At 39.6% G+C, this 18,844-nt stretch overlaps 1 protein-coding gene across 1 annotated transcript; it reads left to right on the forward strand.

Moving 5' to 3' along the window:
• Positions 1-562: 562 nt before the first annotated feature.
• Positions 563-17,937, forward strand: has2 (hyaluronan synthase 2). Its single transcript, XM_040013123.1, has 4 exons — positions 563-1,333; positions 10,892-11,518; positions 13,747-13,848; positions 13,962-17,937. Exons 2-4 carry the CDS (start codon positions 10,892-10,894, stop codon positions 14,889-14,891), a joined length of 1,659 nt encoding a protein of 552 aa, XP_039869057.1. The 5' UTR covers positions 563-1,333; the 3' UTR covers positions 14,892-17,937.
• Positions 17,938-18,844: the final 907 nt, after the last annotated feature.

Here is an 18,844-nt window from a genome sequence, read left to right on the forward strand (position 1 = left end):
ATGTGCATGTCTTGTACCAGGGGTGTCATTTCCAGGAGGGTTAGGGGGGTTATGACCCCCCCAATAATCAGACCCAACCAATATCCCCCCCCCCCCAATAAAATTATGAATTAACTTGCATAAATAGGCTGTTGATTTTCTTTACTCATTTCAGGTATTACCAGCAAAATAGTTGCATGTTTAATCATCTGGGAATTTACCCAGATTTATTTATTTATTTAGACAGAGATCTTGACCTTTGATCTTTGATCTTTTAGTAATTTTTATACTATGTAACCTCAAGTTGTAATATAAAATGAATGGAGAGGGGGTTCCAGTCAATGTTAGCCTCTCTCTCTCTCTCTCTGGAGTTTGAATGACTTTGGATGAGAAACTCCCCACCCACCCACTCTCTGAAGTTTGAATGAGTTTGGATGAGAGACTCGCGCCACCCACCCCACCCCCCACCCCTCTTTCTCTCTTCCCCCATCACTTCTCCGTCGCTCCTCCTTACACACACCCCCAAACCTCCCCCTCCTATTAAATCAACACGCCAATCTGTTGCCCGGTAAAAGGGGTTTGGGAGCCGCAGGAGCCATAAAGGAGGGTCCACACACACAGACATACTCGCACACATGCACACACACCCGTCTGGAAGGAATTAGACAGCTGAAACAGCGGCAGAGAGACTTCTGGCCACTTCTGTGCGCTCTGTGTAACCTGGATGCTCGGAGGAAACTCTAGAAAAACTTACCTTAACGCCCCTTAAGACAGGAAGAATACAAAAAAAGCTCTGGCTCATATTTTATTGTTTGCTGAAACTTTTTTTCAAAAAAACTTTTGAATGTGACTGAAGCTGCCAAAGTTGATGGCTTTATCTTAATTTTTTTTTTCGTTTTATTAAGAATGAATGAAACAGACGTTGATGGAGAAGAATATTTATCATATTTTTATAGTCTATGTTTTATTTATACTTTTTTATATGAATGATGCCAAAGCTGACTGATAAGATGTTTGGTTTTGGACACCAGAGATGCAAGTGACTTGGAAAGGCTGCAGACAAACCGTTAGAAGTTAGAGAAGACAAGCAATCCCGGTTGTCTTTTGAAGCATCCAAACTGAGCACACATACAAAGGACTGGCACGACTTTTTTTTAATTATTCTTTTTTCCCCCTTTAAAAAACAAACAAACAAACAAAAATAGGCTTATGAGGACCATTTTAAGCGGATTCATGAGAGTCGTCGCTGCTCAAGCTCTGTGTCTACTTTTTTCCTCTGTGGATCGGGACCAGAGTCCCAGAAGTTAGACGCATCCTTTATCAGGAGGAATCAGAGGACAACAGCTGCTTCAAGGTAGGTGGCCGGTGATCATTTGGTCTGGCGATCATGCAGCATGCTGACAGACCAATAAGCCCCAAATATTTTACCACAAGCCACTAAATCATTCATAAAGTGGTTTAGAACATAATTACGCGCAATCAGTTTTCGTGTGCGCGCGTGTGTGTGAACGTGACGATGCGCCAACTCTCTAGCAAAGTGCATCCATAGAGCTTTTTTTTCACGAGTTTGTTCAGCGTGTTTGCTCCACAAAGTGAGTGATGCTAAAAGTTGGGAGCCACAGCAAGAAGTGCTGAAACTCAGTTTGTGTTTCATTTCATGCTCTAACACTACAAAATACAGGTGTAAAAGGTTTAATATGCTAAGCTTTTATCTTCTGATCAGTCAAATTAATGACTAGTCTTTGTTGTAAGAGTGATGCTAGCCTGAATATAACTACACTGTGACGTTACCGGTCACACGTCATTCGTTGAGATTTTTAAGCCAATGAGAAGACTGAATGGGGACTGTTTCAGCGTGGCTTGTGGTAGGGGCGCGTAATTTGACGCCCAGTGTGGAGGACTAACATTTGCATGCGTGTGAATAGCTTCTTGACCAGCCTTCAGCTTTTGGACAAGTTAGCCTTTGTTTATATCCGTGTTCTGTAAAAAGCGGTAGCAAGCACATGCCTTGCTGAAAAGTTTTGCAGTTTATTCCTAACCTCCTAACTTTGGACTTAAACGAAACCAGAGAAGCTCATGTGAGGTATCACGTGGTCCATGCACCTAAGTCTTCTGAGCATTGTTGCCCCCTTGCACACCCATCACACGCGCACATATACACAAATGCTAATGAACATCTGTCACACTCTCCTTGACATAGTCTCTTTCTCCATCCACCTACTGAGTGTGCACAAACCGCTGTTGGGTCCCACTGTGTTGCCCACACAAGGGAAGCCATGTGTGAGTAAGTGGATAAATATTACAGCTATTTATCCAAAATGTAGAACTTTTCAACCCACAAGCAGAATCTCCTTGCTGACTTGGATTATCTATTTATTTTATTGATTTTACTTTGCATTGTGCTGCTCTCACAATGCACCCTAACTCTGTGGTGATATCCTGCATATTTACTTGTAAGAAGAGATGATCAAGTGTAGTCCAGTGTGAAAAAATACTTCCAGGATGACTTGTGGATTAAACTTTTTGTGCAGTACTTTGTTAGCAGGGAAACTGTAAACTTCAAATAAATGCTCACTGCTCATTTGCTGTAGATTTGGAGCATATGTGGACCTTGTGCCCATGTCAGCATGTATTCAACCTAATACCCATGTGGTGTTCCTAATCTCAGTCCTCCAGGGAGTTTCTTTGCTGAGTGCAGGACTCAGTGCACAATGAAAAAGACAATACGACTTTAGTGCTATTAAATGAAATACTCTGTGAATGTCACAGTTGTCCACTATAATGACAAAGAAGTTTTTAAAACCTTTTTGATGTCTGAGTTGCATCAGTGCTCCAGCACGCACTCCCACACAGCACAAAGAGCATTTTACTATTTAAGAGAAGAAGACTTTCCATGGCTGGCCTCCATTAAGGCACACAACAAGTCTCACGTGCCATTACTTCTCCCAGCAAGGGTCTTTTAGTGTAAAGAGCCATGGGGCTGGCAGGGTACAACTGTTGATCTTAGAGGCGCAGCCCCTCCCGAGCCGTACCACTTAGCTCATCTACTCTGTGTTAATACCAGTTTTTTTCCAGGTTCCTTCAGTATACTAACAGTAAAGCAGCACTGCAGCCAGCCAGTAAAAGTGAAAATTTGGATGTCAGTTAGATTCTCACTACCTCATGCTGAGTCACACAGAGTAGGTTTGATGCCAAATCGAATTCATATATCCAGCAGTTAGAGTGTACCATAAAGTAACAAAGGCCCCTTACAAAGAAAACCGGGCAGGAGCAGCTCACAAAGTGGCTCTTGTTAATGTTATTTATATTTTCTGTATATCTTCTGGAAAGATGAGAGTGACAAACTGACAAAACGTTTCATGGAAATCTTAGTGTGATTCTTTCTTCCTTTTTTCCCCCTTAATAATTCTAAAGTTCTTTTTAATTATCTACTACTTGAGTGTGATTATGAGCCTCTGTTATCCCTTAGCCACACTGGGCTGTGGTTTTAAAGAGTGCTATTAATAGAAGTTTCCATCCCATGGAGGTGAAGACATTTATTTAAGGGTACTGCTGATGGATGGATGTCTATTATCAATCTGATAAGGGAACTGCTGGATCGTTGGATGATACAGAGAAACAGGTTGTGTTTGTAAAAGAAGAGCTTTCAATGATTTTTGTATATTTTTTTCACACAAAGAAATAGCTTAAGAAGGAGGAATTCCATGCTCAACCTCATCTCACTTTGGTCTCTTGGAGTCTGCCACAGTGATGTAAGTCCCGTGCCTCAGCTGGCAGTAAACGCATCCAAGTACAGCACCACGCCTTCAATGTCCTGGCCCCGCCCCATTTTCAGTGTGTGCCACCCATTCATCTCTGAGCAGCTTCATCCCAACTTCACCTCCTCCCCTTTTCTTCCTACTACATGAATGAATCAAGGTGGAAAAAAGACACGCCTAAATACCAAACGGCATAGTCTGGCTTTGAAACAGAGAACACATTTACCTCAGTGTTGTATTGAATCATGTATATAACAACATCTGTTGGTGTAACAGTGTAATGAGATGCTAATTGCGTGATGAAGAAACAGTTGCAGTCTAGAAGATGCTTTAACCTTTTGCTGCTTTTCAGTTATGGCCCCATCATACCTGATTCTGCCCCCAGAAAGAGCGAAGAGAAAAGGAGCCTTGTCACTAAATTAACATAGTAAATAGACATGGAGCAGCAGCCCAGCCTTGAATGTGTCAAGTACGTCTAGCCAAAGACTGCAGCCAATTCTCAAGTCTCTCCCTGCCGCTTCCACTCTTTTGCCTCATCAGCTTCTCGGGAAGATGTGACCCTTTGCTGCATGCTGCTATGTCTGTCATGAGAGCCAGCTCCACGTTTAATGTTTAATTTTACAATCCCCCGTGGCCTTTTCTAACCCTGCAAAGTTCTTAAACACACACTGACAACCTAGTGTATATATAAAATCATTATCTGTGATGCATATCTCTCCATTTGTACATGCGTGGGGGTTTTTTTATTCTTGGAAATTGTCAAAGCACATGAGATTTCAAAGGTGTGTATTACCTCAGCAGGTCTGGTTTTTTATACTAAACTGATATAAAATGTATGTCTGTGAAGGTTCTCAGTCATCCAGGTCATCGTAGTCAAAGGAGCTTGCAAAGAAAAGCGTCTGGACTTCTTTAGGTTACTTGAAGACGTTTCACCTCTCATCCGAGAAGCTTCTTCAGTTCTAAGGTCAAACGGTGGCTGATTTGGACCCACACCCAGTTTCACACCTTGGCTCAGGCGATTAGGGGATCATCAGGGGGTCCTTTTGTCCCTCTGTGGGGGGATACTCCCACTAGGTTTATATCTGGGACTCGCCACCATTTGACCTTAGAACTGAAGAAGCTTCTCGGATGAGAGGTGAAACGTCTTCAAGTAACCTAAAGAAGTCCAAACGCTTTTCTTTGCAAGCTCCTTTGACTGATATAAAATGTACTATTATTTTTTCAATGGATCCAGAGACTCCTCACAAAAACCCCAAACACCATTAATCTGTCTTTATTAGCTCATACTTATCTGGGCTTCATTGAACATTGTCATGAAAAATACCATGAAAACTGTTCAATTCCTTAACTGTGATTCAGGTCTAAATTATACCAGCCACAAGTGTTAGCTTGGGCCCCCAGCATATAATGTTTGATTTGTTATAAGTACTTATCCAGCCAGAGCTGCTGATTTGTGAATGTTACACTTCCAGCAGTGACTGCTGAGATGTAAAGATGTGAGCTTTATGTTATCTCAGCTCCACACAGACCAGCAGGCTGTCTTTCTTTGGCTCCACTTCGCTGTTATACTCTCGGCAGCACACACAGTAATTACATACACACTTGTGCAAACTCACACAGATATGTAGTTTTAGTGTATGAAGACACACACACACACACACACACACACACACACACACACACACACACACACACACACACACACACACACACACACACACACACACAGAGTCTATCAGAGTCTTGCGTTTCTATCAGAGGTCTTGAGCTGGAACCCCTGCTGAAAGAGCTTCAACTGCTCTCATGTGAGTTAAGTCAAGCCATCTCTTTCTGCAGACAGCCTGCATACACACTCATATTCTTACACACACACACATATGCCTCATGCTGTGTATATACACACACAAACACTCACACATATTCCATACATTGTGACATTAGTGATAGATTTGCACATAGGTACATATGGCATTCACATTAAGCAGCCTGTTCTTCATATCTAAAAGCTCTCCCTGATGTAACACGCATGCAATTTATTATAACATGTGGTGATTTTAAGATATTCATTATATTTGAAAACCAAAATGTGTCCCATATTTTATTGCGCACAAGTAGCACTCATATTTTAATTGGTGATTGAGATTTATTGTCGGTTCTTTGTGGCCAAAAGAATGAACAGAATGAAAATATGCAGTACTGTGCAGAAGTCTTCAGCCACTCCCTTGTTTCTATGATATGCAAAGGAAATGTGAAATTGGAGCAGTGATTTATTGAAACATGCAAAAGTGTGAATGGAAATACAGTATGTACAGTATGTAAAGCAAAAACAAAGTTTGTACAACTCGAAAGTCAGTATTTGGTACGACCACCTTCAACACAGCCTGAACTCTCTTAGACAAGCTTTCTTGTAATTTCTTTAAGTAGTCTTCAGGAATATTTCTCCAGGCTTCTTAAAGGACGTTTAAAGCTCTTCTTTGGATGTTGGCTTCCTTTTGTTCCATTCTCTGTCAGGATGATCCCACACTGCTTGAATAATGTTGCGGTCCAGGCTCTGGGGAGGTCAATCCATGACTGATTCCATTGTGTGGTTTTCTATCTAGATATTCTTTTACTGCATTGTTTGTTTGAGATTGTTGTCAGGCTAAAAAATGAAGCCAATCAGACACGTTCCAGATGGTACTGCATGGTAGATCAAAATCTGATTGTACTTTTCTGTGTTCACATTTTCATCAGTTTTGACAAGATCCCAAACACCACTGCCTTAAATGCAGTCCCAAACCATAACAGAGCCTCCCCCGTGTTTTGGGTGTTGTACATCTGTACTACTTCCTCCATACATATCAATGCATAATTTAAACCAAAGATGACTGGAATTATCACTCCATAAGTGTAATTTGGCATACATCAGCCTTTTCTTCCTTTTTACCTTCTTAAGAATGACTTCTTGACAGCCAACCCTTCCACTGAGGCTTCAGATTTATCTCTCAGGTCCTGTGTCAGGAATTTGTTGTAGGTAGTTTTCTAGCTCTGCCCATTCTTCTTTTGCCCTTCATTCAGTTTCCTCAAATGTTTTAAGGGTACACTGCACACCAGGCAGTCAATAGCTCATCATCATCTTGTTCTTGTAAAAAATTTTATTATGTAATACTATTATCACTGTCAACCTGTGTTGTGTTTGCAGGTTTCATAGATTCCGCTAAACAAATCAGAAGAAAAGGATTCACACTGGTCAATAAACACTCTCTCTTGTTAGGTGCCTTTTTGATCGATTCAGAGGTCAGTGTTTATTGTTTTAATGTACAGGTCTAAATACTTGGCTAAAAATGAGTGAAAAAGCAGCCAATGTCCAAAGAGAAGCATTACAAGACCTTAAGAAGCCCTGAAGAACTGTTGCTCAAGACCACTTTAAAAAAGTATGAGATGTTAAAGAAATTACAAGAAGGTCTGGATCATTGGAAACAAAATATAAAGAATTTAGAGACTTTTGCACAATATTGTAAACATGTCAAACCAATTAAATGCAATGTTTTTTTCTTGGCATTGCAAGTAACTTGACTCTATGTGTAGCAATGTACCTTCTGTATTCGGTGAACTCCTATCATCCCTCTGAGCACCAGCAGATCAACAAATTCACTTATTTACAAAGTCTGTGCAATGTTTGCACATGGTGTTTCCTTGACTTTTCCTGCAGGGAAACTTTGATGTTCACATTTGATTTACTCAGTGGCTCCACCCGAAAAAATTATTGGATGGATTTCCATCAGAATGTGTGCATGTAGTGAGCACATTTTGAACAAAATAAACCATAGTATAGTGATCCCTGAATTTTAGTCTAATATTGTCATGAGGTCAGGATTTTGATTTAGCATACTGTAGCATATTAATATGCTGTTTCATTTAGAAGCAGAGGAAGATGCAGGCACAGTCTCTCATTCCTGTTACAGCTAAATAGTTCAGTGCCTTGCTCATTTGTACTGTAAGAACATTTAGAGTAACGGGAAGGCAAGACACTCATTGATTTTCCTAAATCATATTTTCAAAATAAAAACCTCACAAACACAATGAGATTTCCCTGTCACTACTTTTTTGTTGTTGTTTTTTTTTTACTGTTGCTGTCATCCCAAACAAATCCACGTGTCTCAGTGTAAAAGAACAGCCAGATGCACTTTTTCCAAGGACCCAGTTTTTTTGGGTCAAATTAATCTATCCATTACTTTATGTAGTCATCGCTTCATTTATCTACTAACTCACCATGTACATCCATGCAAGACTCAACATTACTGCAATGTTATCTCTGAGAGAGAGCCCGTGGGAGTTTCACTCAAGAGACTGTTAATAACGTCAGAGTGAGACTGCTCAGGCTTCCAGCCCAAGGTCACCACAGGGCTGGCCACGCATACACACATGTACAGCAAAAAGGACATAATGGCGATGTTCTAACCCTCAAGTGCCAAGATGTAACAACAAACAGAAAGCTGGGGTGATATCATCTTCATGTGTTAATGACACCCTCCGCTTGCATAGATAAATGCTCTGGACAAACACATGAAGATACGCGTGCTCACCAACCAATGTGACATCATTTACATCATCCATATGTGGATGACACTTCCACTGTTACAGATACTGCTCTGATTAAAAAGGCTTTATCTCGATAAGAACGGGCCAGAGTTTGGCCTCACTTTAAGTCTGCAGTTAATCTGTCTGCAGTCTGAGCTAACTGTCAACCCGACCTCTGCGCTGCACTACACACCCAAAATGATGTATAAGATGCTGCAAAGACCAGATCATTGTAACCAGCAGCAATGGCTGCATTACTGTGGACTTGACGTTTTCCCACATCACATTTACCTGCCATGAGCCTAGCCTGTCGATGATGGATTTAATGTCCTAGTTTTGATTTTTACTTTCATTCCAAACATTAAATCAGAGCAAACAGATTGTATCATTAAAGTGCAGATCATTAACAGAAAGTCAAGGAGGAGCAAACACTGAGGACGGCTCCTGTCCTCGTTATCTTCAGTGGTTTTCTCAAGTTCATTTTGTTTTCTCCCAAAGCCCAGCTGATGAAATGTAGAGGTGTACATTTGTCAGACATGATGTACTTGTAAGCTGACAATGAAGTGCCCCAAAAAGTTGTGTTTTGTTGCCGCACTCATGCTTACTCCTAATCAGTGGTTGAGTTCAAACAAAGGTAAGACATGGATACAGGGCTTATAAAGCATTATAGACATTCTCACACAAGCTGAAAGAGGCCAAAATTTAAATTTGTTCAATTACACAAACACACACATGCAGTGGTACAATAAGCTTTTATATGTGCATTTTGGTGTATATCTGTGCATGTCAGGGGTCTTGTAAAAGATGGCCTGACGTTAAAACCTTTGCCACATGCCAGAGGAGGTCTGCTACACTGATTGTGGCTTTCTCGTCCAACAGTCAAATGAAGAAAGCATTATGTCTGAGCCAAAGTGTGTGTTTGTGTGTATTCTTCTCCATGAGCACAACCTCTCTCTCCCTGCTTCTGCTACTCCCTCACTGTCTTTTACTTTCATTTTCCTAATGTCTCTCAAGATGCATCTGCTTTTCAGCTAGTTTAACCAATTTTCTTCACTTTCTCTCTTAAAGATTCTCCATGCTATCTTCACTTTCTCTGTGTATATATTTTTTTCTTTCTCTCCTTTAGTCGTCCCCTCCCTTCATCTGTCATGTGTTTAGGTGTGGTCCCAAGAACTCTCTCCAGTTCACAAACATCACTCGGCCTTGTATACGCTTCTTTTGATCATTTTATTGTTGTTCTGACTTGTTTCCCTTGACTTGATTAAATGTACATGTACAACATGCGTGATATCGCAACATATTTTTGGTCACTCAATGAACAAAATGGCACTAAATGCGTCTAAATCCTAGATGAAAGGTTTATCCCACAAGAGGGAGCCTTACTGAAGGTCAGCATACTTTGACCTTCATAATGTCAAAGGTCTTTTCTCTCTGTTTAACAGAAGTCATTTCCCTGCAATGCTCTCTATACAAAGATTCAGAGAGAGAGAAGCACGCGTGCAGCATTAGAAGTCTCTTGTCTTCTTCTTCCCATAAAGATATAAACAGATGACATCACAGGGTGGTCCTCTCTCTGCGTTGAGTCAAAATGAGCCACGCTGAGTGGGTCTCCGTTGGTCTGCCAAACAGATGGCGGTAGCAACATAATGAGGGTTGGAAACAAACTTCAGGAGTTTGTGCAAGAGGATGCAGGCGCAAAAGCATCCTCTTGCACAAACGCCTCTCTTAAAAATATTGAATAACCATGTTCTAGGTCAGAGTTTGTCATACTTGGTCTTTGACCTTTGAAATGTGTCCCCAAAATACTGCGGAAACCAATAATTTTCATTATAGGCCACCCCACCACCACGACCAACATTTAGCATGTGCTTAGACCTTGATGGTTGGCAGAGGCAGCCAACTTGTTGGTTAATTAGGTCAAGAAATCTTGTAACGTGTGGCCACCCACACTAAAAGAGAGTTGGAACAATCGGCTACTCACAACTGTCTGGCATTTAGGGGGATTTGGGGAAGGGGAGGAGGTAGGAAGAGGGATGGGGCATAAAAAAGGAGAAAGTTTACAGCAGTCTGTACCTGGTTTTGTTGTGTCAAAACATAAAAGCTTTAGTGAAAAGTACAGTGAAAATGGCTCCAACGCTCTCGTTTAAGTGATTGTATTCACTTTAACCTCCTACGACCTGCCGTCCACATATGTGGACATCACATTTTGGGTTATTTAGACCAAAATACTCAATTTTGCTCTACAACGGCCTGATATCCTCTTACGAGGACATTATACTGCTACTGTTCTATCAAAATTTTAAACAAATATCCTCATATGTGGCTCTCATTTTTCTTACAAGCAAAAATTAGGTAAAAAAAATCTGGTAATTCTTTGGTTTTACATTCATCAGGACCTAATCAGCCCAAAAATCAAAGAGAAATTAAAAATGCATGCTGTGGAAGAGTTCGGGTCTTAGGAGGTTAAGGAGGTCATTTACTTGGACCAATTGAGTATAAAAGGTGACAAATGTTTCACTGTGAGTTGCCGTCAATCATAGTAACATTTTCTGCACCACTGTTACTACATGTAACCCTTTTGTTTTTGTCCACAGATGAAGTGTAAAAGAGGCCTCACTTACCTGAGGATATTTGGGACCACCATGTTCGGCGTGTCTCTCCTGGTGGGCATCTCGACAGCCTATATCATGGGCTACCAATTTTTCACTACAGCTCAAAATCACCTATCTTTTGGGCTGTATGGTGCCATTTTGGTTGTTCACCTTATTATCCAGACCCTCTTTGCACTCTTAGAACACCGTAACATGCGGCGCTCCTTAGAAACACCAATTAAACTGAACAAGTCCTTGGCATTGTGCATCGCTGCATATCAGGAGGATGAAAACTACCTAAGAAAATGCCTTGTGTCGGTGAAGAGGCTGACATATCCTGGTATCAAAGTTATCATGGTGATCGATGGAAATTCAGACGACGACTTGTACATGATGGAGATTTTTAAGGAGGTCATGGGATCGGACAGATCGGCCACGTACGTGTGGAGGAGTAATTATCACAGCAGAGGACCCGAGGAGACAGATGAGAGCTACGCTGAGAGCCTTCAGCAGGTGTCCAGGGTTGTGCTGAACAGCAAATGTGTGTGCATCATGCAGAAGTGGGGAGGGAAGAGAGAGGTCATGTATACAGCCTTCAAAGCACTGGGGAGGAGCGTGGATTATGTGCAGGTAAGTAGTTAAATCGCTTAAAATCAGTTAATGCAGGTAATGGGGAAGAACAATAGCCCCTTAAATAAAAAATAATGAAATAAATTAGAAGATTAAAAATACTGTACAACAGGTGTAATATTACTTTGTGCCTGTGTGTGTTTTTGTAGATTTGCACGCATGCACACACAGAGCTGACATCTGAAGGACATAGTGAAGAAAGAGAAAATGTAAGCTACTGTGGGAGATGCAAACTAGGCAAACATAAGCTGATGATAGAGTGAAAGGGAATAGAACGAGAGATGGCTGGAAAGAGAGGAGGGGAGGCTATGCCAAGCCAAATATGGGGTCCACAAAGAGTCTTTTGTTTTGCTTTTTAGCATGTGCACCGTGTTGTGAAGTGTGGCGTGAAGGAGGGCAGCGGTAGCTGATGTCTAAGTGTAATAACAGATCTTTTTCGCAGGGCGTTACGTCATCTACAAATCTGTATCAAAGAAAGGTCAGAAAGGTTAGCATGTGTTTGTCTCCTGTTCAGAAAAATTAAAAACAATCAAAGGTTATACTTGAGTAACACAGACCTAAGGACTAAAAGCCTAATAGCTTTAGGAAAACTAAATTCAATGGTGTGTTTGGCTAGCTACAGTGTGTTGGTGTGGCTTAAAAAATAAACAGTGGCTAAAGACATTAACTGCTTGGTAAAGCAATATCCTGCAGGCACTGACTGTTAAACGTGTCATGGGCTCTTGTGGAGCTGTATAGTACTGTCATATTCAGGAGCATAAAAGTAATTAAAAATAAATGGAACCTTTCTCAGTTCAAAATACAAAGAGGTTTTGATCCTCCAGACTTACTTTGTCTTGTATTAGCAGTAGCTAACAATGGCAAATGTTAGCTATTATATCATACTTAATGAGAGCTTGTATTACTGTCATATGATATGTAACCACATTGTGGTGTCATATAATTCAGCCACAATAACAACCTTTCAAACTGTGTTTACCTAAAGAATAAAAATTACTTGAAGGGTGGTGAGGTCACATGGGTTGAACATGACTTCACACCTTTTCCTGAATCTGCTTGTTAATGCTAAACAGTGCATGAAAGTTACTTTCCAATGAAAGTGTTTTTCTTTCCATGACTAAATGATTGCGTTTAAAGTACACAGAATATTTTGTGCGGGCATGCTCTGTCAAGACTTTCTCTGTTTTGTTACCAGACGCTCAGTCTATGGCTTTAATGACGTTTCAGCATTTTTAGTTAGTTTTGCAATTCCACAGATCTGTTGTTATTACGTTTGAAAAGCAGAAACCTCAGGCTAATTCAAAAACTCTTGTGTCTTCAGACTTAAGCACAAGTAACAGTTCTTTGTACAAAATGCCAAGTATCATTGTGTCATTTTCTTCTGTGATGTTCAGTTGTTAGTGCTACAAAAAGCATTGTGATCAAAGAGTAAGGCTCAACTGATGCTTAATTTATGTAACAGCATCAAAATGATTCAAATGGGTCTGTATAACAAAGAAGGGGACTTTGAGAATATGAACTCAGAGCTATAATGCTGTCTAACACCTGCAGCTGGCTTCAGCCTGCCAAAAATCATTTACTTCACAAAAAGTTCAGTAGAGCTTACTGCTGCACTGCCAACAGCCATGCCAATACTTTTCAACCTTAGGAACAGGAGGGACAATGTTTCATGCCTTTTCACTTTCATCAGGCTCTGCCTGTAACAGATGTATTTTGTTAAAAAGGACTGGGCTCTAGGTTTGTTTTCATCACCTGATTTTGTTGGTCAGGAAAATTACCATTTATAGAAGAAAATAGGGAGAGCAGAAGAACAACATTAGAGCTATAGTGGGTGGTGAACAGAGTTGAAAGCAGCCCCTCTGGTCTTGGCTGGCGGAGATTATAAAGTGGCCATATTGTTGCATTTTCATCAGAGCATTTATGTGTTTTGTTGGATGCATGATATCTTTTTTTTTCTTGTGTCATTATGTAATTTTTTTTTTGATTTCACAAAAATTTCTTTTGTATATCGAAATTTTGTTCCGATTGTCCAAGCAAATTTTTTTCAGCAAGAAAGGGTTTTTTTCCCTCTCTTTGGGGAGTTTAGGTCAATTTGAGATCTGTTATGTTTTGCAGAATTAAGCTGAACAAAGAAGACATCTGGAACTATGTTGAAGAAAATCTAAATAAATGTATCCTGTGTTGCTAAAACACAGTTAATTTCTTGTTTAACTTGTGTTTTTATGTAGGTGTGTGACTCTGACACCATGCTGGACCCAGCATCATCAGTGGAGATGGTTAAGGTTTTGGAGGAAGACCCTATGGTGGGAGGAGTTGGAGGAGATGTACAGGTAGTTTTCTTAAAAGTTCTGTGAAATCTGAATCTTCTACATCAAACATACAAATTAGGATGTTGTGTTTTAAACTTCATACTTTTTGTCTCTGCTTGTCAACCTACCTGTAGATCCTAAATAAATATGAGTCGTGGATCTCCTTCCTGAGCAGTGTTCGGTACTGGATGGCTTTCAACATAGAGCGGGCTTGCCAGTCCTACTTCGGCTGCGTTCAATGCATTAGCGGGCCTTTAGGAATGTACCGGAACTCTCTCCTGCATGAGTTTCTTGAGGACTGGTACAATCAGACCTTCATGGGATCCCACTGCAGTTTTGGGGATGACCGTCATCTCACGAACAGAGTTCTCAGCCTCGGGTATGCAACCAAATACACTGCACGGTCAAAGTGCCTTACAGAGACACCAATTACATATCTGCGGTGGCTCAATCAACAGACACGATGGAGCAAGTCATATTTCAGAGAATGGCTGTACAACTCCATGTGGTTCCACAAACACCATCTCTGGATGACTTATGAGGCTGTGATCACTGGCTTCTTCCCATTTTTCCTCATCGCCACAGCGATCCAACTCTTTTACCAAGGAAGGCTCTGGAATATTCTTTTGTTTCTACTCATTGTGCAAGCAGTGGCGCTGATTAAGTCATCATTTGCCAGCTGCCTCAGAGGTAACATTGTCATGGTGTTCATGTCATTTTATTCTGTACTGTATATGTCAAGCCTGTTGCCAGCGAAAATGTTTGCAATAGCAACAATCAACAAGTCTGGATGGGGGACTTCTGGGAGGAAAACAATTGTGGTGAACTTTATCGGTCTGATTCCAATATCAGTATGGTTCACTATCCTTTTCATTGGAATTTTATACACAGTAGTACAACAGACTAGAAAACCCTTCCCCGACTCAGAAAAGATTGTTTTGATAATAGGGGCAGTGGTCTATGCAAGTTACTGGGTTATACTGTTGACATTATATACAGTGCTCATAAATAAATGTGGGAAAAGGAAGAAGGAAACACACTATGATATGGTGCTGGATGTGTGACTTACAGACTACAATCATGATTTCCCAATGAAACCGGGGGTTTCTCTCACACATCATCTTGTTGTTATACAAATGTATTTTAGCTGTAGAGCAGCTCTGGAGGCAAAGTGAGGTCAACTAAAATGGACAAAGAAATAGAAATATTTTCTAGACTAAATGCCAGTGGCTGTGGCCATAGCATCCAGGATCCTTGTACATCCTCAAGCTAGCCATCTGACATACTCAAATAAGGTTTAGCTGAAGATCAATTGGTTTAGGCTGATTAGCTAATTTGGATAACTCAGAATGGCAAGATTGTGTTTATTGCATTTGGCAGCAAGAGCGCTAGGCTTTATAATTTTAGCTACCTCTTACCCTTGTCATTTTCACTGGGCTTCATCTAATATTAGCAACTAAGCCAATAAAACTGGATTCTTAGATGGGATTTAACTTGTCCAGTAAGAATATTTTACCTCCAGAGCACTCTCTCCAGTAAATGTGTTTTTTTCTCACTTAAACTAAAGAACAAGTTTTGTGTTGCCTCCGTCAAATGAAAGCCTAAAGACTGCCCGATTGTCTCAGGTCTCAAATGACCGAACAACATTGACAAAAATCTACATTAATAGTGATAAAAGGTATTGGTAGAGGCTATCACCAGGGCTATATAATTAGTGTAATTGTACCACATACACAGTGTCTAGTCTGTGTAGATCTCATAAATAGATAGGGGTGATCTATTTTACCACTTCAAAACTTACAAATCCACCTAAAGTTATTTCACTTAAGTTTATTTTTTTTATTGCCACATGTTCAAGTTAAGTGTACCTTTTCAGTGTTTTAATCTGTTTTGGAAAGAGCTACAGTATCAATTCATGAAGCCAGAAGGAGTGTAGAAAGGGCTTTGAAATGGAAAGCGGCTTTCTTTCTTTCAATGCTCTCATGTCATATGGGAAAGATGCAAACTTCCTTGTGCTCTTCACCTGTTATGGTTTAAGGGAGCAAATATAACATCTGGAATTGCCAAAAGAATCAGATAGCCAGACTACTTTGATTCTTATGTCAGCAACAAGAAAGCACTTGGTTGGAAAAAGGTTGGGTTGGAATATAACCAATGGACTGGCTGTTTAATGTATGCTCAATGTGAAAACATATCATCACCTAATGTTGTGGTATATTTATTATTATTCCCATGTGACATGACTGCAGTATTTTTAGTTTACAAAGTGAAACTGATCACTGACCAGCAGAATTTATATCTGTCTGATCAGGCGACCAGGTGATGACCACAAGAGAGAGATGACGTATCATTGCTGCTGTGACTGTTTTACTTTTACAGAAACAGTGACTTTTGTTTTTTCGTCTTTTAACAAGGTTTATTTTAGATGTATGTTGCAAAAGTGGCTAAAACACTATTATTGTTGTCTTTCTACCAGTATGAATTTTAACCACCAAGCAAACAAGATGGACAAGTTCCAGCCCAAAGATTTTGTGACATAAGGATAAAGTGGTTACATCTCTAAGCTGCCTTGCATTCTGTTCACTAGCAAGGGAAAAAGTAGATGTGAGATTATGTTAGTGTTTACTGGGAATAGTACTACCTGATCATAGGAATGTGAATAAGGGCAGTTGATAGTAGGAAGCAATATTTTGGAATAAGTCCAGTGTTTGCTATAGACCAGAAGCAGACATGAATTTACAGTCATGTGAAAAAGTAAGTATGTCAAATTAATATTGTTATTATTATTATTTGATAAGCAACCACTTGATCTTCTTTGAAAAGGTGGTAAAGTTCAAGAACACTACAAAGGAAAGTTACTTTTTCATCAGGAATGTCAATGTTTAATATCTTTTTAAGGAAAAAGCATTTCCTTTGACATTCACTTGCCACTCTTATACCACTCTTACGTGAAAAAAAATCCTCAACGTTTTGTTAGAATTACAAAGATATTAAATGTTTTCTTGTTCAAATACATTAAAAAAGGCAACAGTTTTCATGGGATGTACTTACTTTTTTTGACCGTAATTCATATGCACTTTTACGTCTCTCTCATCATTCTGCGTGATGCTTGACATAATGAAGATTAAATACCTCAGTGGTTCTCTTTGCATTGCATCAAGGTGTCAGAGTGCTCTCCAAAGACTGATGCATTCTGATGGTTTCACGTAATTTATGATCTGTTTGTGATATGATGGGCTCCTTTTTATACACAGTACCTTATTGAGGCGAAGCTGGATTTTTTATGCCGTGTCAGCCCTTTGCTGTAGCCGTGTACTTATTTTACTATGTATTTCAATGCATTTTTATATATAGACATTTCCATTCTATTTTTGCTTAGCTACCAAAGATTCTTTATTTTCATTCATTTTTGTAAGAAAAAAAATGAAAAAATGTATTTGTGTGCTTTCAACTGTTCTGACAATGACTTGTATATCTGACCAAATAATGTGAAATTTTGAGCTGGGGGGAGGTTCTGCAATAGCAACAATTTAAAAAAAAAATGCAATTTGTAGGGATAAGTTATTGATTTCGAGAAAAGTGGTGAACCTTTGTTTTTTTTTACTTTGTACTTAGATAGATTGCAAAATATTTATTGAAGGCTGTTCTGTGGTTTGTAGGATTTTGTACTTAGATGTTTTCTGGTATCCATCCAACTCTGATTGCTCCATATGTCCACACAGAAAAAGCAAATACATCCTGACAAATTTCTGGTTAACACAGATCATATGCAAACCTAACTGATTTGAAGTATTTAAAGAATATAAAGCAATGCCTTCTCTACAATAAGCAATAAAGCCAAGCAGTCTGAGAACTTTCATCCAAAATCATTTCAAAACCATTTGCACAAATTTTTTATTTTAAGGTTATGACGTGCCTTACAGAATGATGACAAATGAAATATCAAGTGGCATTTTTACACAATTTTAAAGTTCGCATTTTTTTTTCCGATGTGTATTGAATGAGACTGACAGTTAACCTACAAAAATGTTTTCATGTCAAACTAGTCATGGGCAGTGTTATCGTAAAGCACTTTTGTGTCGTGCCAAATAAAAAAAACTATTCTTTTCATTTGCTGTCAAGAGTTTTTATTAATTATCCGATAAGCCAAGGAGTTGCTTGTTAAAAATCAGAGCATAGTCCTCGTTTCCTCAAAATGTTGTTCTCTTATGATACAATTGTCATTGTCAGTATTATCAGGCTGTCCTAAAAACTCCCTGAAAATCCTTCAGTTGATCCAGGATTAGATTTAAAATCTTTAACCTCACTTACAAAGAATTTAATAATGAGGGCCCATCTGCTCTTAAACACCTAATAGTAGCATATCACCCTAATAGAGCACTTTGCTCTCAGAATACTGTCTTACTTGTAGTTCCCTCTCTGAGCCTGGTTACTAGAGGTTTCTTCCTGTTAAAAAGGAGGTTTTCCTTTCCGCTGTCGCCAAGTGTTTACTCCTAGGATGTCAGCCTGCACACCACAAAGATTGTGTGGCATGACACAAGACGTGATGTGAAAATCATTGTCAGATAGCCTAAAAGTGACACAAGCGAAGCGTGGAGCAGCCTTATGCTCCACACAGACAAAAAACAGAAAAAAAATCAGTGTTAATTATGATATTAAATCATGTTACTACAAATTTTATTATTTATAACCTTTATTAGGGGAATTTATTTTGTTACAGCAGAAAGTGGACAGCGCAAAACTACAGTAGCAAAAATTAAGAAAAAACATTTGAATAGGACAAGATAATAAGAATAAGATAATGTACACAATAGAATAGAATAAAATACTATATACAACAGAATAAAATACAATGTTGTCAGAAAAAGAGAATTGCACTTAGTGTTATTGCACATGTGTGGATGACGCAGCCTGCCACTGAAGGAGCTGCTCAGTGCTGTCAGAGTCTCCTGCATGGGGTGGGAGATGTTGTCCAGCAGGGATGACAGCTTAGCCGCCATTCTCCTGTCGCTCACTG

Source organism: Simochromis diagramma, unplaced genomic scaffold, assembly GCF_900408965.1.
Source record: "Simochromis diagramma unplaced genomic scaffold, fSimDia1.1 OVJJ01000618.1, whole genome shotgun sequence".
NCBI lineage: Eukaryota > Metazoa > Chordata > Actinopteri > Cichliformes > Cichlidae > Simochromis > Simochromis diagramma.